The sequence below is a fragment of the Budorcas taxicolor genome, chromosome 11 (assembly GCF_023091745.1).
Source record: "Budorcas taxicolor isolate Tak-1 chromosome 11, Takin1.1, whole genome shotgun sequence".
NCBI lineage: Eukaryota > Metazoa > Chordata > Mammalia > Artiodactyla > Bovidae > Budorcas > Budorcas taxicolor.
In genome coordinates, this window is record NC_068920.1 from 75,851,741 (window position 1) to 75,876,472 (window position 24,732).

At 41.0% G+C, this 24,732-nt stretch overlaps 1 protein-coding gene across 1 annotated transcript in view; it reads left to right on the forward strand.

Moving 5' to 3' along the window:
* Window positions 1-18,183, forward strand: part of RASGRP3 (RAS guanyl releasing protein 3) — a 79,705-nt gene extending 61,522 nt beyond the window's left edge. The window contains exons 12-18 of the mRNA XM_052648482.1: window positions 765-878; window positions 4,659-4,774; window positions 7,521-7,668; window positions 13,293-13,329; window positions 15,539-15,664; window positions 16,004-16,368; window positions 17,901-18,183. Of these exons, the coding sequence (XP_052504442.1) occupies window positions 765-878; window positions 4,659-4,774; window positions 7,521-7,668; window positions 13,293-13,329; window positions 15,539-15,664; window positions 16,004-16,368; window positions 17,901-17,909 (915 nt within the window). The 3' untranslated portion in view covers window positions 17,910-18,183. The remainder of the gene's footprint in view (window positions 1-764; window positions 879-4,658; window positions 4,775-7,520; window positions 7,669-13,292; window positions 13,330-15,538; window positions 15,665-16,003; window positions 16,369-17,900) is intronic.
* Window positions 18,184-24,732: the final 6,549 nt, after the last annotated feature.

Genomic DNA, 24,732 nt, shown 5'->3' on the forward strand with positions numbered 1-24,732 from the left:
GAGAGATGCTGGCAAGATGACATAAACTTGGCTGTGCACCGCTGCCTGCTTGCTGCACACACCTAATTTATCACTAGCACTGAGTATTAAAGAATAAGATAAGTGGTGTTTCATAGGCTTTCTATTATACAAAAAAACCCCCTAAAACTGTATGGAGTGTTATAGAAATGTTTACCAGTGTTTTAGTATTATTTAGGGAACTTGGGTAGGATTTTTGGATGAGCTGGATGAGTAATGTTTTTTCCCACCTAAAATAATGCAATCTAGCCTCCTGCTAAACAAAATGCACTATCCAAATATGTATTTGGTTACAGATTAGATTCTACTGACAAAATATTCCATTAACGTTTTCATTGATGTTTGTTTTAAAAACATTGAAGTGCTACACAAATATAACTTTCTACTGATGTGAACATGAAAAACTTATATGTCTTTCTCAGTGTCCCTGGTCCAAATTGCTCAAAGTCCCAGATAAAGTTGAAAAATGTGTGTGTTTTCCATGTGTAAAATAGATAGCTAGTGGGAAGCTTCTGTCTAGTACAGGAAATTTAGCCTGATCCTCTGTGATGACCTAGAGGGGCGGGCTGAAGGTGGAAGGTGGAAGGTGGGAGGGAGCCACAAGAAGGAGGGGATATATGTACACATATAGCTGATTAATATTGTTGTACAGCAGAAACTAACACAACACTGTAAAGCAGTCATACTCCAATTTAAAAAATAAATCAAAAAAAAATTTTTTTAATGTGTATGTCTTCTGTCAGCAGCCTACCTCCCCTACGACACCCACCAAGCCTGTGGTGCCCCTGGAGTGGGCCTCAGGAGTGATGCCAAAGCCAGATCCTACAGTCATCAACAAGCACATAAGGAAATTAGTTGAGGTAAGTGAGCACTAGGAGGCCCCTTTCTCTTTCCAGAATGTTCTCTGGTACCAGCCTAGGTATCAGCTGGAGTCCATCAAGACAGCCCTCTGGCAGGTAGGAGAAATTCAACAGACACTTAGCTCTGCCTGGCCATGGCTTCTGGGGGAAGAATCTCTCAGGAAGGCCCCCTTTCCCCTTTCTTTCTGTGGGTTCTCCCTTGTCCAAATGCTCACAGCTGCTTAGAACTCCTGTCTTCCCCAGGCATTTGATACATTTGTCATTGCCCCTGCAATCTACTCACTAAAAATCCACATGGGGGGACTTTCCTGGTGGTCCAGCAGTTAAGAATCCGCTTCCAATGCAGGGGATGCAGGTTCGATCCCTGGTGGGGGCACTAATATCCCACAGGCCGCAGGGCAGTTAAGCCCATGTGATCTGTAACTTCTAAGTCCGTGTGCCACAATGAAGACCCAATGCAGTCAGAAAACAAACAAGAAACAACCCACATGGATCATAATAAAATGCTTGATAAATTGGTTACCTGAGGCTAGGAGGAAAATCCTGCAAGTTAGTCTCTTCAGCATTGTATGTTTGGAGGTCTGTGACACAGCAGCACAAGGCTTTAGGTCATAAACATCACTTAATGAAGGGCAAGATGATGTCAGAGTTTTCCATGTAAAAAAAGAGTAGATGCACCATTGTGGAAAAGATGGCAAGCACCTTTCTCAGGCACTAGAAACTGATTATTGATTACTCATCTACCTTTGAGGATCAGTATCTCCTCAGGTGCAGTAGAAACAAGTCTTTGGTATATAATGTACTCTTTGCTGGGAAAGAGTGTTTACAGAAAAGAATGTTCTACATCTTGGCTCATCCACAAAACCATGAGGTGCTGATAGAAAAGTTTCATGGAGCATGTGCGGCAGAAAGGGAGGAAAGGGTGAGGGAAGATGATGGGAAAGCCAGAAGGTCCAGTGGGGACCATATGATGATGTGGTAGTGACAGACCCCACCTGGAGCCAGGGACAGTCGGCAGAGGGTCCAGGGACACGGAACTGTGACTCAGGAAAGGCTAGGATCAGGAGATAAAAGAGGTATTCTCTCTCCTACTCTTAAGTGTTCACTGCATTCTCTGCAGACAGGCCTTCTTTGCTGCAGGAGTCTATTTTTCCCCTCAGTACTTTATCTCTTTTCTCTAATTCCAATTTCATGGAGGAACGTTGACCCAGTTTTGATAGGTTAAGTACCACTAATTTAATCAAATAAATGGCTGGGTTTTACTTGAATTTCCATCATGAGTTTTATTCCACAAAAAATCGTATACTCTCAGTATAAATATGGGTATTAAATGATAAGTTGTAAGCACTCCATAATAGTTAAGTTTTAAGCAGTTTTGATTTGGATAAGTATTGAAAGTAAAACTTACAAAAATAGTTCAGTTATCTGTGGATAAATTTATAATGACTGTCATATTTTAATGAAGTAATTTGTTCATTTATACATTGCCTACTTCCCAAAATACTCCTGAAGCAGCCTGTAACCTAAGGCAAAATAGTCACCACAAGGGAAAGAGAGAGAGATTCATTACAGCTAGACTCGAAGTCAAGTGTGTGCATACATGTGTTTGCAGGGAGAACTCACAAATTTTTTTTAAATCTTCAGAGGGCAATAGAAAATTCTTTTTTATTTTTCTCTGATTAGAAGGAAAGCCAGGGGAATTCCATTGGAAGTCCAGTGGTTAGGACTCAGCACTCTCACTGGCCCCAGGTTCAGTGCCTGGTTGGGGAATTAAAATCTCATAAGCCACGCAGTGAGGCCAAAAGAAAAAAAAACAAGGCAGAAACATTGTGAATATTAATGCATTACATAAAACACAGAAAGTAGAAAGTTTTACTTTCAGGTCATGGTATTTCTTCTGCCTAGAGATAATCACTGATAACTTGTAGATGATCTTGTATGACTTTATTCCACTCCCTCCATACATACACACACGTGCGCGCATATATACATATCTTTGAGCAACCTTGTTTGAGAATTCTGAATTCTTACATATATATATATATATATATATATATATATATATATATATATGTTTCTAGACTGTTCTGTCTCTACTAAGTTATAATACCATGTTGTTTTGGCTAATGTAGCTTTGATTTCTGATAAGGTACACTGTCTCTCATTACTCCCCTTTTTTTTATTTGAAGTATAATCGACCTTCTAGGTGTTCTAGGTATTTTACATTTCTACACATTATAAAATGATCGCCATAATAAGTCTGGTTACCAACTGTCACAATACAGTGATATTAAAATATTATTGACCGTATTCCCCAAGCTGTGCATTCCATCCCATGTCATTTGCAACTGGAAGTTTTCACCTCTTAATTTCTCTTGCCTATCCTTTCATCTTCCCACTCCCCTCACCTCTGGCAACCACCTGTTTGTTCTCTGTATCTATGAGTCTGTTTCTGTTTTATTTTGTTCATTTGTTTTTGAATCCTACATATAAGTGAAATCATATGATATTTGACTTTCTCTGCCTGACTTATTCCACTTAGCATAATATTCTAAAGTCTTTCCATGTTGTCAAATAATTGGAAGGTTGCATCCATTTTTTATGGCTGAATCTATTGAGTTTATTCATAGGTCACATCTTCCTTATTCATTCATCTCTCAATAGACACTTAGATTGCTTCCATATATTGGTTATTGTAAATAATGCTGGAATGGACACAGGGATGTATACATCTTTTCAAAAACAAATACTTTTGTTTTCTTTGGAAAAAATACATGAAAAGAAATTGATGGATTGTATGATAGTTCTATTTTTAATTTTTTGAGGAACCTCCTTACTGTTTTCATAGTGGCTACACCATTTTATAATCCCACCAAAACAGCACATGAGGGTTCCCTTTTCTCCACATCCTCAACAACAGTTGTTGTTTGTTGTCTTTTTGATAATAGCCACTCTGACAGGTGTGAGGTGGTATCTCATTGTGGTTTTTATTTGCATTTCCCTGAGATGAGCCATGAGTGATATTGAGCATTTTTTCATATGTCTGTTGACCATCTGTAAATCTTCTTTAGAAAAATGTCTATTCAGGTCCTCTGCCTTAAAAAAATTTTTTTTTGGTCAGTTCTTTGTATGTTTTGAATATTATCCCCTTTTAAGATGTATCATTTGCAAATACCTTCTCCTATTCAGTAGGTGGCCTTTTCATTTTGTTAACATTTCCTTCCCTGTGCAAAAGCTTTTTAGTGTGATATAGTCCCAGTTGTTTGTTTTTGCTTTTGTTTCCCTTGCCTGAGGTCATTACTCCTCATCTTTAACAATTTTAGGCTATTTTCAACATGTTACTTCTATCAGAACTTTATAATTAACTTGTTCATTTAAAACAAATTCCCACTTGGATTTTTATTGGAATTGCATTACATGTATACTTTGATTTTTGAGATGATTTAACATTTAAAGTTTCACTTTCTATTGTCATGATGTTGGTATTTGTAAATTCACCAGCCTCACTCTTACTCAACCCAGAGGTCTCGGTTTAGACCTTGCTTTCTTCAGGAAATATTTTAAAAATTCCCTCCCCACCTCCCTTCATAGCATTCTGCCTTTATCTTCAGCACTGCACTTATCTCATTATACCATAAAGGCTTCTCAATTTTGTTATCTCCCACTAGATTTCAAGCTCACTGATAGAAAAAGTAATATGCTAATTATGCTTTCCCAATAACAAGTTCAGAGGCTGCCTCATAAGTAGTAATTCAATAAACATTTGTCTTTCCTTTGCAGTCTGTGTTTAGGAACTACGACCATGACCATGATGGGTATATCTCCCAAGAAGACTTTGAAAGTATAGCTGCCAATTTTCCCTTCTTGGATTCCTTCTGTGTGCTGGACAAAGACCAGTAAGTTTAATTTTGTTATATTATAATGCAGCTGTCCTGAAGCAGAAAATTACTATCAAAGGAGAGCAGAGAACTCTATCTCTAATTTATATCCTGAAAGCATTGATCCTAGTGATTTGATGAGATGTGTCTAACTTTTTGCTGATTTTTTCTTGGTGTCCATGAACATGACTGGTTGGATGGAATCACAAGTTAGTATTAAGTAGAAGTTCACTTGCAAATTAGCCGAGCTCTCCATTTCACATATTACTGCTACTACTTAGCAGATGAACTATCATCACCCAAAACCTCCATCAAAAAAAGAATAGAGGCTAATTATAGTTAGGTCTAGGATAGTAGAGTCTTCATCACTGGACCCAGGGAGTAATCTTAAAAATCATCAAGTAAGTAAGATTTTTTTTTTAGATTACTTCTGGTGTTCAGCTGCAGGTGACAGGTACAGATAGCCAGAAAGTGTCCATGCTTTGTTTATTTCTTTGCTAGCTCAAATGCTGTCTTGAGAAACAAAGGAAAAATATGTTTCTCTTTAGCTTCAAATGATTTGTGAGAGATTAAGTAACTTTAGTGGCTAAAACCTGGATCATTAATCTTTTTAAAAATGGCAAGAAACTCCGACATTAATAATATTATCACTTCATTTTTAATTATGTGAAATTAGTTCCTAGTTTAAAAATCATCTGTAATGAAATGTTGGATTTTATATTGTCTTAATATCCAAATTCTATCGTATTAAAATCCTCTAATATTTGTGTTGATGTGAGAAATTTTTAAAAAGTTAAACCTGTAAATAATTCAGCACAAGGAAAGCCTTGGTAATTTATCGTAAACATCTTAAAACCTTAATCTATCTTCACTATATAACTAAATCAGAAAAATACTTTTAAAATACTTATATACTTTTAAAATAAATTATTAGAAACATAAACTTCTCTTATGAAATCAAATTTAAATTATCTGCTAACTACCTACTTCCTCTCTGTTTCTGTCAGTAACGTGTATGTAGAATATGAACTTAAAATCACTTTCCAGTCTTCATTATCTTGCTCTGCCATTCTTTAAATGGAACTAGTCTGTCCCGGTAAATACATATAGTTTTTCCAAAAAATAGAATGATCTTCCCTAAAAATGAAGGTTTAAAGTATCCCTACATGATTTCTTGCCAGACATGCTTAGATAGTTGATTTTGAGAGGAAAGTGGACCATCCAGGAGAAGATTCTAGCAGGTTGTTGAAGATATGGCACCAAGATTCAAGAGAACAGTCAGGGCAGGGGACATAGATTGTCAGGTCTTCAGTCCAGTGGTGTGAGCTAGAGTCCCAGGAGTGTGAGCACATTCTGATGGGAAAGTTTATTATTTTAATTAAAAAAAAATTCTTATCTTTGGCCCCACTGCACAGCATGTGGGATCTTGTTCTCAGACCAAAGATTGAATCCACACCCCCTGCAGAGCCAGCACAGAGCCTTAACCACTGGACCATCAGGGAAGTCCCTCTGATAGGAAAACTTAGAGGAACATGAGCATGGGGCCTGGGAATGGGGCTTCAGGGACTCCTCTTCCCACGTGCAGAAGCTGAAAGACATGGATCCTTCAGAAGAGCTAGAGAAGGAGGAGCAGAAGAGGCAGAAGGGAGCCATGGCTACATGGAATCACTGGAGAGCATGGAGAAGGGATGTCAAAAGCGGGGAATCCTGTTCCCATGACATGTGCTGCCAGGAGGTCAGCAAGTTCAAGGAATGAGAAAAGGCCACTGAGAATGTTACTGTGACAGCTTCAGTAGAATGGTGAATTAGAAACCTGATTATTTGGAGGAAAAGAGTAATTGAAGGAAATGGAAAAAATGTCTACTGAATACTCCTCCAAAAAACTTCAGGAGTGAGAGGACATCTTCAGGAGTAAGAGAGAAGACAAGTGTTGGAATGGAGGCAGGAGTAAGGAAAGACCTTTTTAAGGAGGAGACGTCCTGAGTGTATTTGTAAACAAAAGAATGAGTGGCTGACAAGATGGAGCAGAACTTAAAAGGAGCAGCGTCCTGGACAGTGGGGGTCGGCAAGGAGGTGGAGGTGGGAGAATGACCCCAAGAAAGGACAGATGAGAGATAAAGGAATTCTGAATTGGCACAGAAAGGTGTGATCTTCAACACACGCTGATGTAGTAAGAAGGCAACATGACGTTCACCTATGTCAATGAATTTGATGGGGTCTTTTGGTAAACAAGGAGTCAGCGTCTGCAGTGGTAGGTGGAACCAGAGGTTCTGTGTGAAGAAGATCTGGGAGAATCACTCTAGTGAATGGTCTGTGTGCCAATAAGACATGAATGAAAAGGTTACCAATGGTAGTGATCTGGACAACATCAGGTGGAAAAATCTGAGAATGGTGGGTCCAGTTATCATGGTTTTCTGCCTTTCTCCAGCAACACAATTCTTGTAAACCCTATTATGAGGCAAAGGCTAGAAAGGAGATGTCCTTCTGGAAGCTACTATTGGTAATGAAGAAGACTTTCTGTGCTACAGTGCACAAGTCACCCCACCCTGCACCCCCCAACACACACATGTTCTGCCTACTAAGAAAGCCTTTGGCACTGAAAGTTGTCCTTTGAGGTCCTCTCCTTTCGGATGTGAACATGTGAACAGATAGTGAACATTCCCACCTGCTTTGGTACAAAGGTTTAGGAGGTGAGTGATTTAAGTGTGGTGACTGCTGAGCGGCATGTGTTTAAAGAGCCCTCTGTTCTTGGTTCTCTTCACAGGGATGGCCTAATCAGTAAGGATGAAATGATGGCTTACTTCCTGAGAGCTAAGTCCCAACTACACTGTAAAATGGGACCAGGATTTGTCCATAATTTTCAGGAGATGACCTATCTCAAGCCAACCTTCTGTGAACACTGTGCAGGATTTGTAAGTCTGGTTTCCAGTGTTTTCACTTGGATGTAGTGATTTGAGCATATTCTGAGAATGCAGGAAAATGGTCCACTAACAGAGTCCATGGTCTGTCTTAGAGCATGTAAACCACGATGGCTCCCTGAAATGAAACATTTGATTAAAAGCAAGATCTGCAGATTTAGCTACACTCTTTCTAGGAATGCAGGGCTGGCAAAGACAGGGAAGGTTGGTAAGGCCTATTAACTCGAGAGAGCAGTTTGACTGTTCTTACCTGCCAGGGAAAGATTCTGCCCAGTGAGCCCTGGCATTCATCACTAAGTGGGTACAACTAAGTGGGGTATTTCTCATAGCCAGCTCCTCCCAGTTCTTGTTTTATATGGTGTCAATCACTAGAAATCTATCATGACATGGCTCAATAATTCATAGCTCAGAAAGGAAAAAAATCTTTTCAAAGATAAGGTGTTTATAATAATAAATAATATTTACTTGGCATTTGACAGGAATGAACTATTTAGAGACATTAGTGTAATTGATCCTCATAACGAGCCCACGAGGTGGGCATTTTACTCTCCCCACTTGTATGTGAAGAGAAGGAGGTCCAGAGTGGATAACCCAATTCTCCCCAGATTTCACAGCCAATAATGACTAGATCTGGGACTCAAATGCAGGTATTCTGGCTTACCTACACCACTGCAACAAAGGGCGGTTGTATACATCATTTCCCACATTTGATGATTCTTTGGCAATTAAGATCAGGTTTGGCCTTGGTATTAAACAAAGACCCTTGAGCTCTGAACGTCTTCTAGTTGATATCCTAGTAATAAAAGATGGAAAATGTGGTACCTACACGAGGGTAGCCCAGCAGCCAGGTGAGTGGCATCTGTTCAGGTGCCAACTCAGTTTTGTTAGCTTCATTTAGCAGTCATGTCCTGCTGTGGACCCATATGAAATTCATAGCTGATATCATATAAGCTCCCACTAAATGATACTTTTCCCTTTCATTCTTTTTAAAAAAAATAGTTTAATATTTATTTATTTGGTTTTTGTCTGTGTCAGATCTTGGTTGAAGCAGGCAAGTACTTCACGCCACACGTGGACTTCTCTCTAGTTGTACTGCATGGGCTCAGTAGTTGCAGTGAGCAGGCTAAGCTGCTCTGAGTCATGTGGGATTTTAGTTCCTTGATCAGGGATTGAAACCTCATCCCCTGCATTGCAAGGCAGAGTCTTTAGCACTGGACCACCAGGGGAGTCCCTCCCTTTCATTCTTGAATAACTGGCTTTGAGGAGCCGAAGGGCAGGAGTTTCTATTCAAGCATCTCTCTGAGGATGGATAAATTAGAGGCAGCGGTTATATCAAAGATGGTCCCATGTGATCACAGCAGCTGCTGTGGTCAAGGGGCAAGGCCGGCCTAACAGCTCTCTCCACCCACCCCAGGGAAAGAGAGGTTCTCCTACCAGCTACGCCACTGGGATTGTGTCACCTGACCACTTGATCATCAAACAAATACGTCTCCTTTTTCATGTTTCTCTCTTCTGAGGGGGACTTTTGCCTGTGTCTAGACCTGAAAAATGCTCGAGTGGGATGGAGCTGTGTGCAACTCTCTACTGCAAAAGGAGGCCCAGGGAATTTCTTTGGCCAGGGCCTGGCTCAGCCAAAAGTCAAGTTGAGGCTTCTGACCCTGGCATGGTGTGAGAGTTGGTAGGTCCTTATCAAATCTGAAGGTCTTATCTCTGCTCCCAAGTGCTTCTGGATGTCTCTCCCTTCCATGGAGGCACAGGTTCTGTAGAAGCAACAAGGTAGGATTCTTGGAGCTTCCACACTCCCCTCCTCAACTCATCACAGTGCATTTGCTGCACTAGGTCTTAGATGCAGCTGTAATCAGGTAGAATGCTCTGGACTTGGAGTCTAGAACTCTGAATCTCAATTCTGCGTTTAACTCTATGTCCTTGACCAAATTATTGATCATCTCGGAGTCTCTATTTTCCTATTTGTAAGAGAGGGTTAAGACTTACCTGTCATGTTGCTGTGATGATTAAATGATATCAGACGTTGCATGCCACAGAGCTCAAAGTAAACCCTTCTCTCTTTGTTTTTTAGTGTGCCTTGATACTTTTGGAGTTTAATTGTAATGAACTCATTTATAGTTTTAATAGCCCTTTTTACTTTGCAAAATATACTTAATTTCATTGCTACAATGAGTTGATCTTCACACAGGCATATTAAACAAACAAACAAACAAAAAAAAAAAACCTCATTGGTTTTCAAAGGGATTTATAAAATATCATGTTCTAGATGGGCTTTGAAGGGAATTATGAGGGAACAGAAGGAAATATTTTTTAGTGCCTGTACCACATACTTTTGAAATAAATTCCATTTTGAGGGTAAGGAAGGCAAACAGACACTGCTTGAAATACATTGATTTTAGAATTAGAATTCCAAAGCTGAAAGAGTTTTGCTAATTCCCTTACTTTGAACTCCAGAGAAGTTAAGTGACTTCCCTAAGGTCACATGGATCATGAGCAGCAGAATCATGACTCATATTCAGGTCTCCTGATGCTCAGTCCAGCGCTCCTTCCACCACAAACAGTCACTCCTGCAGGAGCCTGAGATCTCACAGTCAAAGGGCTATGGGAAGTATCCTCTCCTGTCCTTGGCTTGTATGCTGACCCAGAGCCTCTTTCTGCCTCGTGTTGTCTCCTGGTTCTTAAGTAAGCATTAGCAAGCAATGCTCTGACTTACCCTCCTCCTGGGTCTCATGCTTGACTTTATCTGTTTCAGCAGTTTAGCAGTTTGTGCAGCTATGCTAATAACATGCTATAGCCAGATAATCAAATGCTTCTTAAACCTTATCCTCTCTTGTCCTAGCTCAGTGGCTTTTGCTCTGATCTCATGCAAAACACCCAGGATCCATGGCATCCTGTCTTTCCTCAAGTGACACATTCTTCACCTTCTTTCCCTACTGATTAGCTATGAGATCTTGTCAAGTGACTTCACCTCCCTGTAGCTCAGTCTCCTCATCTATAAAAATGAGAAAATTATCATTACCTATCTCATAAGGATCTGGAGGAGGGCATGGCAACCCACTCCAGTATTCTTGCCTGGAGAATCCCCATGGACAGAGGAGCCTGGCGGGCTACAGTCCATGGGGTCGCAGAGTCAGACATGACGAGCAACTAAGCACAGGGATATTGTGAGCATAAAATGAATTGCTACACATAGCTTACTCATTACTCACTCACTTTGTGAAACTGCCTTTTACATAGCAAGAGTTCATTCAGTGCTATCACTGTTATTTTTGTTGTTACCAAGACCAAGGGCTCTGTGAGGAAACATTTTCTCATACCCACAAAGTTTCCCAGATGTGGGACCTTGCACATTATTTGACTTCCTGCATCATGACACTCGCCTTTTATAAAAGGGAAGAAAACTTGATTATCATAAAGATCCTTACAGCTCTGAGAGATGTGATTGGCCTACCTACCCACTTCCTTTTCTGCAGTGACACCTCCCCATCCCTCTTCCAGTCATCTGAGACACCTGAGGCCTTGCTTCCAGTTAGTTGTCTTAATAATCCTTCCTGTCTCCGAGGCAAAATGTTACCTTGTCACAACAGACATTTGTGATGTTTTCTGAAGGAACAAATTACTTTTAAGGCTCAAAGGAATCACTCTCCACTGGTGGGATTTCCTTGTCGGAAAGAGTAAGGAGCAACCTTCCTACCGCCTTGAATCAGCAGCTACGTACTCTTCTCCTAGGGCCATGATGCCCACACTCAGGGCATTGTTCTATAACACATTGTGCACGACACCCCCATCAGTGTCAATAGCCCCTACCAGCCCTGTTTCTATCAAAATGGTTTTATTAGGTAGATATCAGTCACTCAGCCTAACCACGAAGAAGTTAGGAATGGAGCTTCTCCAACTTTAGGGCTAAGCCCATTTAATTCATCCATGTTCCCTGCTCCTGAAGTCCCTGGTTCCCATATGCAAGTGCTGCAGGAGGCCTGAGAAAGAATGTGGGAAGTGCCCTTCTTCACGGAGGTTACAGCAAGGCAGAGGCTTGTGAGGACACTGTCACCACGATGATAATCCTCAACTGCCTGGGCAGACACTCCTTTGTCACTTCCTACATCGTACTTCTACCTGGGTTGGCACAGCCCTGGCACAGACCAAACACTGGGCACATGGAGAGAATAATGACATGAACAGATGCAAGATCTTGTCCTCTTTTGTGTTCCATCAAGGCAGAAATGCTTCCCAGGAAATAACCAAGCAAAATTCAAATGCTTTAGTAGGGTGGTTTGCTTGGGTTGCTTAATTTCCTGTGCTGTGTGCTTTGCTGTGTCTAATTGTTCAGTCGCATCCCACTCTTTGTAACCCTGTGGACTGTAGCCCACCAGGCTCCTCTGTTTATGGGGATTCTCCAGGCAACAATACTAGAGTGGGCTGTCATGCTCTCCCCAGGGGATCTTCCCATCCCAAGGATCGAACCCAGGCCTCCCCACTGCAGGTGGATTCTTTACTGCCTGAGCCACCAGGGAATCCCAATACTGAAGTGGGTAGCCTATCCCTTTGTCGGGGGAGCTTCCCCACCCAGGAATTGAACTGGGGTCTCCCGAATTGCAGGTGGATTTTTTACCAGCTGAGTTACCCGCTGCTGCTGCTGCTAAGTCGCTTCAGTCGTGTCCGACTCTGTGCGACCCCATAGACGGCAGCCCACCAGGCTCCCCCGTCCCTGGGATTCTTCAGGCAAGAACGCTGGAGTGGGTTGCCATTTTCTTCTCCAATGCATGAAAGTGAAAAGTGAAAGTGAATTCGCTCAGTCGTGTCCGACTCTTTGCAACCTCATGGACTGTAGCCTATCAGGCTCCTCTGTCCATGGGATTTTCCAGGCAAGAGTGCTGGAGTGGATTGACATTTCCTTCTCCAGGGGATCTTCCCGACCCAGGAATCGAACCAGGGTCTCCCGCATTGCAGGCAGACGCTTTACCGTCTAAGCCATCAGGGAAGCCCTAATTTCCTGCAGGGGGCGCCAAAGCAGTGTGAATTGGAAGGTTGGGAATAGATGTGTGTGCACTGCCATGTGTGAGACATACGGCTGGTGGGAACCTACTGTACAGCGCAGGGACCTCAGTTCGGTGCTTTGTGGTGACCTAGTTGGATGGCATGAGGAGTGGGGATAGGAGGAAGGCTCAACAGGGAGGGGATATATGTATAAATATATAGCTGATTCACTTCGCTGTAAAGCAGAAACAAGCATAACTATGGTTGTAAAGTAACTATACCCTAATTTAAAAAAAGAAAAGGAAAGGAAAGCAGAGGGATCTAGGGCTTCCAAAGGCAGAGGGACAAAATCTTTCTATGAATTTTGCTGAGAGTGCATTACAAAAGAGTCCAATAAATTCACCAGTATCAGCTTCCCACCCCAGCTCCCGTTTGGCTCCCAGAAAAAAAACGGAAGCCAAACTCCTGTCATTGCTCCAGCTGCAGTGGGCCGGGAGAGGGTCCTTCTATCTGACAGGAAGGGTGTCAGGAGCAGCTACATCCTGTTTGTGCTCCACCAGTCACCACGCTTCCCAGGACTTCCTTCTCTGCGGCCTTGTCAGGTTCCCTGACATTCCTTTGTCTTTTCGTTACAGCTCTGGGGCATAATCAAGCAAGGATACAAATGCAAAGGTACGTATACGTTATTTTGTTAAAATTTTTAAATGTGACATTTGGGGCAGAAGTCATAATTGTCTGATGGAAACTTTAAAGCGTTCGGCGTCTTAGAGAACCAGGGGCTTTGGGGCTACTGGCAACTGAAGAGTTAATGTGCCCAGGAAAGGACTCCCTGACATTTCGTTTCCGAGAGCCCAGGCTGGAATTTTATCCCAAGCAAACTACACTTATCATCCCACACACGTCTAACCCCTATCTCTAAGATGTCCTGCTCATCATTAGCACACATTCAAGGTGGGAATTCTGAGGAGAGCAAGCCCGATAGAAATACTATATATAAGAACTTTGTCCTTCAACGGAAAAAAAAAAAGAACCCATGCTCATTTCTGTAATACATGTACATCTCTTTCGTCTCTCACATAGCTAGTCTTGTCTCTACTAAATCACAGATGACGATGAGAGAAGAGGAGACACTTTTGCCCTTTTCAATGAATTTGTTCATATACTCCCCCCATTTAATTGAAAGTTATAGCAATTGCATAAATATATATTTAATAAATGCAAATTATAGATACTTTTGTTGCTACTTGTAGATAAAAGATTATTACATAATATTATGTAATATGTATTATGCAGACTGTTCATACTGGTTCTTTTAAGAATCTGATAATGCTCTTGAAAAATATAATAAAACCCCAAAAGGAAATATTATAATCACAAAATGCCTTCAGATTAATAATGTTCCCTGTGATGCCTTTTTTTCTCTAGCTGTCTTTCAGTAATTGGCTCTCATTTTACAAAGAGTAAACCTCTTTGGGCTTCCTTAAACCTCTATGGGAGTCACCCTTTAGTGCTCAGGGAAAAAAAAAAATCCCTTTAGTTTTCTGAATCAGTTGTCTTAGTCTAACTTGAATTGTTCCTTGATTTCAAGCAGCAAAGATACTGGTTTCTCCCCCTTATGCCCTAGACAGACAGACACACACACACATACACACACATACAATTTTATGAAGATGAAAACCAATTAAACCCTAAGATCTCTGTTCATATGGTATTTTCTCTTGAAGATACGTAGAGTGAAAAGTCTAATTAAAACAGACCAAACATCATTACAATTTGATCTTTCCATGATATCATTACAAAACCATTTGAAACTAGACCACTTAGGACTGGAGTCCCCAGTCTCCAGGCTGCAGACCAGTACCTGCTGTCAGATTAGGACAGCATTAGGTTAGAAATAAAATGCACGGTAAATGTAATGTGCTTGAATCATCCTCAGACCATCTTTCCTACCCCTGGTCTGTGGAAACATTGTCTTCCATGAAGAAATTGGTCCCTGGTGCCGAAAAGTTTGGGGACCACTGATTTAGAGGGAAACGGTTTTGAAAATAATGAGAAAGCTCCTTTTTGGTGGTAAGAGAGAAATATACCCTTTAAAATGATCGTATCTGTCCAGTGATTCTAAGAGGAATGTAGAACTCTCATCCTAGGAAATAACTGTGCTGTTATCTTCCAAAATGGCCAAAATTTTCTACCCCAAGTAGCAATTGACATCTACTTTCTTAACCAAAGCATCTCCTGGGACAATCGCAGGGCCTGCTGCATGCCATTTCCAAGCCGCAGCCAATGAAACATGTTTATTGAGCATAAGCTCACCTTGTCTGCTGTTTCTGTGCCAAGAAAGGAAGTGAAAGATGAAATCACCTGCTCTGAAAAAGGTTTGGGGACATGAAGAAGAATAGAAAATGCAGACAAATCCTGAATGGAGGGATGCCTTGCTACTAATAATGAGAGGCAGCAGTAGGTCCTGGAAGAGAGTAGACGCTGAGGCTTCTCACCCTCGTTCTGGCTCAGGGAGTGCATTTATGGGGACGGATCTTGGTCTGGAGAAGAACCCCAGTCCCATGTAATTTACAACTAGTTTGAGGACAAAGGCAACTCCTCCCCTCAGGCTGCCCCTGCTTGTTGCTTCCTAGCACTTGAATGAACTGTGTAGAAGAAACAACAGAACAGATAAAAGAGAACTTTAGGAACCCCAGGAAGGGAAGAGAGTCCTGTTGGCCCTTTTACTGCCCCTAGACACACCCTGTGGATCTGAGATTACACACAGAAACAAGGGTGGGGGAGGGGAGTCCCGACAGCCCAAAGACCACCCTGGAAACCTGGTCAGCACCCAACACACGAGGTTCACACTAATCACCTGTGATGCTTTGGGTTGTTTCAGATTGTGGAGCCAACTGTCATAAACAGTGCAAAGACCTCCTGGTTCTGGCCTGCAGGAGGTTTGCCCGGGCACCCTCCTTGGGCAGCAGTCATGGGTCACTGCCTGGAAGTCCCTCGTTGCCCCCAGGTAATGTCCTCTACTTTCTTTCCTACTGTGATTTCTCTCTGCTCACCTTCCAATCCTGCACTTTGGTTGGGTTTTAGATCTAAAACTGGTCAGAGCCATTATTATAAACACAAAGGTCTTCTTCAGGATGAGCAGCAGTGGCTAAAAACCCTTGAACCCTGCACGCTATCTCTGCTTTCAGGTCTCAATAACCTGAGGCCAGTCTCACTCCACCTCTGATCTATTCCTCTAGGACCTTGCCCTTCGGACTCCTGTTGTCTGCAACCACTTTGACCGTTTGCTATGAAGCAGTTGGATGTCAAATAATCACAATAATCACAGTAAGCTTTCCCCTTCCAGTGCAGGATGAGGTGTTCGAGTTCCCTGGTGTCACTGCTGGACACCGAGACCTGGACAGCAGAGCCATCACACTGGTCACAGGCTCCTCCGGCAAGATCTCTGTGCGGCTGCAGCGGGCCACCACCAGCCAGGCCACCCAGACCGAGCCTGTGTGGTCAGAGGCTGGCTGGGGGGACTCAGGGTCCCACACCTTCCCGAAAATGAAGTCCAAGTTCCACGACAAAGCTGCAAAGGACAAAGGCTTTGCCAAGTGGGAAAATGAGAAGCCCAGGGTGCAGGCTGGTGTGGATGTTGTTGACCGAGGCACCACGTTCGAACCTGACCAGGATGAAACAGAAATGGATGAGACCAAACAGGATGGTGAGGTTAGTGCTGGTCAAACCACAAAGAAAATCAGAAGAGGGAAGTAGAAAGGGACTGAGATGAGCATTATAGTGAATACACAAGGCACCCTGGTAGTTTTGAAAGCAGAGTGGTTGGGAATGAAGATATATCACTTTTGTTTTTTTAAAGACATATCACTTTTAGTCTTGCTGCTGGCTAATTATGTGACTCTAGACAAATGGTCTCTTCTCCTTGGACCTCAGTTTCATCATGTATAAAACTGAACCAAGGGACTTCCTGGTGGTCCAGTGGTTAGAATTTCACCTTCCAATGCAGGGAATGTGGGTTTGATCCCTGGTCGGGAAGGTAAGATCCCACATGCCTCTTGGCCAAAAAAAGAAACATAAAATGGAAACAATATGGTAACAAATTCAACATAGGCTTTGAAAATGGTCTGCATCAAAACAAAACAAAACACACCTGAACTGAATGGGTTCTATAACTCAGTGAAGACTTTCTTGTCTGTGTACTGATTTGATGTCCAGGAACCCTTGTGTGTATCCAATATATCAGTACACTATACCCACCAGCTTAGTTTTCCAACTAGAATCAGGGCACAAACTCAGAGAAGGCAGTGGAAGCAAAAACGTTTGTAGACAGAGGAGAATTGGAAACTCTTGCCCCTACTTAAAAAAAAAAAAAAAAAAAGCCTTTTGACAGCATCATGGGGGAGAGGGTGGTGAATATCAGAGGTGTGAGAGCTTCAGGATTCTATAAGAGTCTTTGCCTCCACACAAAAATGATGTTCAAATCATCCAAAGCAAATTGGGAAGCATATGGAATGTGTTACAACAAGCTGAAAATATAATTTGATTCAAGATGGACTTAGATAAATTTATTAGTCAACAGTATTTAGTATATTAAGAAAAGGATTTGAGGAAATTGGTGTCATATTCCTAACCTTTAAAGCAATGTCATGGAAGGCAGCCATTGCCTCCCTACTGATTCATAAACAGAATATTAGGTTAGGCAGAGATCCTACTGGATCAAGCCGATGCTCTTTATTCTTATGGCTGGACCTCCACATTCCATTTGTCATCAGATCTCAGCACAGCCTCCATAGTTATCTATGATGAGAAAAATGTCAATGACCTTTATCCAAAATTCCTTCCTCATTGAAGACAGTAAGGTTGCCACACATGATCGTCAGTCATAAGAAGTTTATTGTAAGTTCCTGCTGAGCCATTGTTTCCCTCTTATAACAATAACTTTTAAAACGGCTTTATTGAGATATAATTTATATACTATAACATTTCCCCATCTAAAGTATACAATTCAGTGGGTTTTCGTATATTCAGAGTTGCACAACCACCACTACAGTCTAATTTAAGAACATGTACACCATGTGCTGGGTGGACTACATGATCTTTTAATTCTCTCTAAATCTTGAGAGCACAAAATACTGGTCACTTGTGATGTTCCCTCAAAATTATCTGATAAATTGCTTTCTGGGGATAGTTTTATTTTACCAAGAGAGATCCCATGGTACAACAGGTTCTGATTTATATTGCAGGATGGCTGACTTCAGCTGAGGACACTGAAGGCAATTGTGTTGGCATTTGGAAGGAGCAAGATAAGAAACTCTGAAGAACACTCCAACGCTCAGGAAGTTATCTGAAAAGATACCTGGACATTCACTGGCTTGTGACACTGTGGGATCTATGGCTGAACTATGGGCCAGAGGATTTACCCTATGAACTATTTATTTCCTCCTCCCCTGCTCCTAGTGAGGTGCCACAGAGAGATGTGTTATATCGTTGGTGATCTCCTCTCCTTTCTCTAGAGCCATTTGTATACGGGTGAAATGGAAGCTTTTGGGCATGTACTTGATATTCATTTTCTAAACTCAGACTACATTTCTGTGAGAATGTTACTTCAGTGTTTTTATAAACTTCTGAGGTGGGTGTTTAATGAGGAGTTGATTTAATGGTCTTTTTGGGTGCTTTTTGGACAGGACCAGGACTTAACATTTTCTTGAGAGACAAGGAAGCTCTTCCAGGCTTGGAATGCAGTGGTTCTTCTAATAATGATGTGTTGCAAGGAGAAGCTGTTTACGTTGTTCTTACCATACAATGTGCAACAAACCACATTTTTATAATCATATGTCTTACCAGTTCTACATCACTAGGTAGCCATGATACATCCATGAAAACTCTCCTAATATTTATAATTGCCATGGGGAAAAATTCACTAAATACTTGTCCCATCTGACTAGGTGTAGTCATCTTTCCTAAGACTGCTATTAATAAGTGTCAATAGCAATTTAAAAAATCAATTCAAGTTTTCAGCAATAAAATTAAGGAGAAAAACAAACCACCCCTCCAACCACATACTGAAATATTTTTAAAACTCAACCAGCAATTTTTAAAACCTCAAAATAGTTTTAAGAATTTTGTTTGTTGAAAAAGAAAAAAAAAAAATTGGTTGTGAGAGAGCTGGCATGTTCTTCCTAAGAAATTGCCATCCATGGTTAAAAAAAAAGAGAGACATTGAAAGCGAATCACCACAAACTGGCTCTGATTAACATTTCATTTAAACTTTTAAAGAATCAGTATTTTGAATATCTTCCTTTGACTCGGCATTACTAGACACGGGTCTATTTCTTACATGATGAATTAGGAGAAAGCACTTGGTTCAAGATATTGAAAAATAGAGATGGGTTTGAGCCTAGGGGTGAGGAGAATGACCTGCTACAAAGTGACCAGTCAGAAGCTGGATCCACAGAGGCACACTGGTCTGCATCTGGGAGCAATCCATGTAAGACTGAGTTTCTTTGGGGGCAGTCGCTTCAATAAAGAAATGCCTTTCTTCTCACTTTCCATTAGGTAAATGAGGACAGTCCTGTTCAGCAAACACTTGTTGAGTACCTGCTCTGGGCAGGTCCTGTGTTAGATGCACAAAGAGGAGTACCCCTTCATCTCTCCCCTTGGAGATGAGAGTCTGTGCATGTTAAGGCAAGTTGACGCTCTAAAATACTGTTTCAAATTCGCTAGAACTGACTTAATTAGGCCAGACAGATCCAGAGATCAATTCACAAAAATAATGCAAATTAAATAAAGTTATTAGGTGAGGGCTTGTGATTAAGCTGGAAAATAGAAGAACTCACCATTTGCAAGCACCTCAGAAAGCAAACAGCCATTCTCAGCATTGGGTCTATGTATATGCACTCTCTATTCCTATTCATAAATGCAATGAAATACATATTATCAAAATTAATAACAGAAAATGGCAATTTAAGTACAAGAAAACTTTCTGGTGTGTATGTCTTGTGTTCTTGTTAAGGAATATTAAAATTTATTTTTCATCTCAAAGCAGTTATTTCACTTGCCATTTAGTTTGGGTAATTTTTGAGATTTCAAATATACAGAAAGTTTTATATGATCAGCCTTCCTGTGACAAAAGTACTACATGAAACTGGAGTGAAAACCAAAAAAAATAAACAAGCATATTTGTGTGTATGCTGCTGCTGCTAAGTCGCTTCAGTCATGTCCAACTCTGTGCGACCCCATAGACGGCAGCCCACCAGGCTCCCCAGTCTCTGGGATTCTCCAAGCAAGAATACTGGAGTGGGTTGCCATTTCCTTCTCCAATGCATGAAAGTGAAAAGGCAAAGTGAAGTCGCTCAGTCATGTCTGACTCTTGGCGACCCCATGGACTGTAGCCTACCAGGCTCCTCCGTCCATGAGACTTTCCAGGCAAGAGTACTGGAGTGGGTTGCCATTGCCTTCTCCGATTTGTGTGTATATATGTATATAAATTATTTTGTATATGTGTGTTTATATATATACATGGCTAGTGGGTTAGGATTTAGCACTTTCACTGCTTCCATGGCCCAGGTTCAATCCCTGGTTGGGAACTGAGACCACTCAAGCTGTGTGGCAAAAACAAAACCAGTGAGTATTATTAGATACCAGTGAGCTTCCCTGATGGCTTGGCAGGTAAAGAATCTACCTGCAATGCAGGAGACATAGGAGACACAGGTTTGATCCTTGGATCAGGAAGATTCCCTGAAGGAGGAAATGGCAACTCACTCCAGTATTCTTGCTGAAAAATCCCATGGACAGAGGAGCCTGGAGGGCTACCGTCCAAAGGGTCACAAAGAGTGGGACATACTTGAGCAAACACACACAAAGGAAATATTAAATATAGCAACTGATTCTTCATTGAAAGATGTGCAAACTGGATTGATGCTTTTCCAGATCTGTCTAAGCAAGAGTGATCCTAATTGATATTTTGAACACTTTATGTGGAGTGACTGTTTCCTGAAGTAATAATGTCCCCAGATTTCCATGGTAACAGAGTCTCCAAAAATCAAAGAAGTTTTTTATTTGACAATGAAGGGAGGACACCTACAGAAGGAAGTGCCAAACTGTTACTGATGGCAGGAAGCTTAAGCATCCTGAAGATAAATATTTGGATTTTTGACTGAGGAGGTAAATTCAATCAAATGAGATTCCCACAGCACACTTTTGGCATGCAATCCACAGCCAGATTTAAATCCCATCTCTGCCAATTGTAGTCGTGAGATCCTGGGCAAGTTATGTACATATCTTTGAGCCTCAGTTTTCACATTTGAAAAGGAGAGATTTCACTACCTTCTTCAACCATCTGTGTATGTTCAGTTGCTCAGTCATGTCCAACTCTGTGACCCCATGGACTGTAGCCCTCTAGGCTCCTCTGTCCATGGGATTTTCCAGGCAAGAATACTGGAGTGGGTTGCCATTTCCTCCTCCAGGGGATTTTCCTGACCCAGGGATCAAACCCTTGTTTCTTGCATTGCAGGTGGATTCTTTACCCCTAAGCCACGGGGAAAGCCTTCTACCTTACAGAGTTTTAAAGCTCAAGTCTAATAATACATGTAAAAGTACTTTGTAAAGACCTTATAAGAATATTATTTTATAGTCAAATAGGGTTCTTTTCTAAACTTGTCTTCAGACTACATACTTACATGACTCTGTTCTTTGGAGGCTCTAAATTCAACTTTTAACTAAATTTTGTGTCAAAGAATTAAACAAATATTCAGTGTTTTATTTTTATTCCTGGCACTGTGTGTGTATAGAGTCAGCTCTGTTCTGTTTTCTAACATTGGTTATTCTCACTCTGTTTGAAAATAGATAGATGAGATTATGAAACCAAATGGGTAAAATGTAAATAAGCTTAGAGAAAAAGATTAAAGTATAAAGGTGCTTAAGAGGTTGACCTTTTGAAAGAATTTATTTTACTACAGGGATACAAAAGGAAAATAAAACAACTTTTTAAATAAAAAGTATTCCATTTATTTGACATCTGCAATGTATTCCATAACTACTGCAGGTGGTAATGATAGGAAACTACTTGAATTTAAGGTTCATCAGAAAATTGCTTCCTCCATGCTTCATCCAAAGCTTGCTTGCTGAAGTTTAGAGAGTACTCAGACCTCGAACAAAAATATTTATTCTCTGCTTAAGAGGTTAATGGCAACCATGTTGGAATTCACATCTATTCAGAATCTAAGTGACTTGCAGTTTACACAAAATAGCATAAGGAAAGCATCACATGGGGCATTCCGTAAAGCAGTGGACCCTAGTGCTTCAAAAATAAAATGGCTTTAAAAAAAACAAGTAAAAGGAGGGGCGGAGCAGTTATGGCTCAACCAAAACCTAACAACAAATTGAGGTGTTGTAAACCTTGATTGGATTCTGGACCAAAAAAAAAATAAAGGAGACATTTTGGGGAAGGCAATATATTTAAATATTTAAATTTGGGGAATTAAATGACATATGGAATGAATGTTATTAATTCACTCCAGTCTGAGATTTTATGGTTATGTAGGTGAATGTCTCGGAGAAGGCAATGGCAACCCACTCCAGTACTCTTGCCTGGAAAATCCCATGGGCAGAGGAGCCTGGTAGGCTGCAGTCCACGGGGTCGGGAAGAGTTGGACACGACTGAGCGACTTCACTTTCACTTTTCACTTTCGTGCATTGGAGAAGGAAATGGCAACCCACTCCAGTGTTCTTGCCTGGAGAATCCCAGGGATGGGGGAGCCTGGTGGGCTGCCATCTATGGGGTCTCACAGAGTCAGACACAACTGAAGCAACTTAGCAGCAGTAGCAGCAGGAGAATGCCTATTTTTAGGAGATACCTACTGAAGTAGTTAGGGATGAAGTATCAATATCTGCAATCTACTTTGAAATGGTTCAGTGAAAAAAAGGAAAGCTTTTTCTGTAGAGTGATAAAGCAAATGTGACAGGATGTTAACAATTGTTATATTAGGTAGAGCGGTATGTAATAGGGAAGAAGCTTTGTATTCTATTAGAAGCTAATCACTAAAGGGATGTTGCCTATAAGCTTAAATTATATATAATGGTGCATCTCTGGGGAACTTGCCTCCCAGGTAATGAGCATTAAGCTAAAATACCTTTGTTTAGCTCACAGGAAACAACCTGACCAGGCCCACCTGTGAATGACTACAGGCAGGAAGAAATTAACATCCCTTTAGGAGGCTGACAGGAACCAGGACATGTTTGACCTTACTTTTCCTCCTTTTAGTATAAAAGAAGCCTGAATTCTAACTCAGGCAAGATGGTTCTTTGGGACATGAGTCCACCATTTTCTCAGACTGCTGGCCTTCTGAATAAAGCCACCACTCCTTGCTCCAAAAACTTATCTTTTGATTTATTGGCCTGTCATGCAGCAAGCAGTACAAACTTGAACTTGGTAACAAATTTTGTTGTAGTCAGTCCAAAAGCCTTGTTGCTCATGGCTAGGCAGCCCTGGTTGGGGAATTTTCAGGTAAGGCCCTAGCAGGTGCTGGCGTTCCTCGTCCTGAGGCTCTTCCCTTTGAATTTCCCCAAGGCAGCACCAGCTGCCCGAGTGTTTGGCAGTCAGAGCAAAGAATCAACATTTGGGAGCCAATGGGATGCATACAGTATGGTAAGTCAATCTGGTGTGAACAGTCGGGCCTTTATTTCCTCTCTAGGGCTTTTTCTCTGGAAGAGTCAATTTATTTTGAATTTGAGTAGGGTACCCTTTTGGAGAAAGGCAAGAGTGGTTGGACTTTTACCTGCTTTATGAACTGGTTCATTTGTTTCTTTGGAGGCATTTGTGTGTATATTATGTATTTTGCTTGTCTTGAATTTCCTGTCTTTAAAAATGGAGAATTTTAAATGATCAACAAGTTTCAACTATCCCTAAAGCAAGTCTTCTGAGGCTTATTTTGAAGGAGACAAATGCATGAGTGGGAGGAGGATGATATTTTATTGTAACAATATGTGGCCATAGTACCTGTTGGGATCTCCACAAGGGGTTTAGGCAGGGTTATCTTGGGGCCCTGTGCCCCAAGTACTGTGACCTTTCTTGTATTAATTATGTCATTTATGGTCTACTGTGTTGTTGGTATTTGTAAAACCCCAATACCAAACTTGAGGGTTTATTTAGGATTTTGTGTTTGTTCTTTGGGTTGTTCATTTTGTTTGGTATTGTTTCTCCATTTACAGCCAAAGAAATTTTGTGATATTTAAGACTTATACTGATGTCAAATGGAGGAAAGGATCAAGAAGAAAAAAAAGGAAAAAAACCTGTCTGTTCTTGTCCAAGAGTGGGACATCCCCAAGAAGAAGAGAAAGGTTCCACTTGGCTCCTAAAATCACAAAAATGTATGAGTAGAAGTGTCTTTTCCATAAATATTATTATAAAAGGGTATTGCCATCTAGACAAGTTAGCTTGATTTCTCACATCTGCCAGAAACCCAATTTGAATCTCTTTTGTAACTGATGGGCTTTACATTGCTGTACCTGATTCATGACTGAATATTTGGAATGGGAGCTTTGAGGTCCCTGTGTTTGTGTGTTTGTATGTGTATAATAGATGTGTGGCACTGCCAAAATTAATTTGTAAAAGAGCTCTATTTAATTAGTTTAAAGGAAATTAAGCACTTACATAAATACTCAAACATATAAGACATTGGTCAGAATACATTTTAGGTTCATAAATACTCAATATTGAATTAATATCTGGTATATCTGAGGTTCGTGACATTGTAGAGGAAACAGGAATCAAGACCATCCCCATGGAAAAGAAATGCAAAAAAGCAAAATGGTGGTCTGGGGAGGCCTTACAGATAGCTGTGAAAAGAAGAGTAAGTGAAAAGCAAAGGAGAAAAGGAAAGATGTAAGCATCTGAATGCAGAGTTCCAAAGAATAGCAAGGAGAGATAAGAAAGCCTTCCTCAGCGATCAATACAAAGAAATAGAGGAAAACAACAGAATGTGAAAGACTAGAGATCTCCTCAAGAAAATTAGAGGTACCAAGGGAACATTTCATGTAAAGATGGGCTTGATAACGGACAGAAATGGTATGGACCTA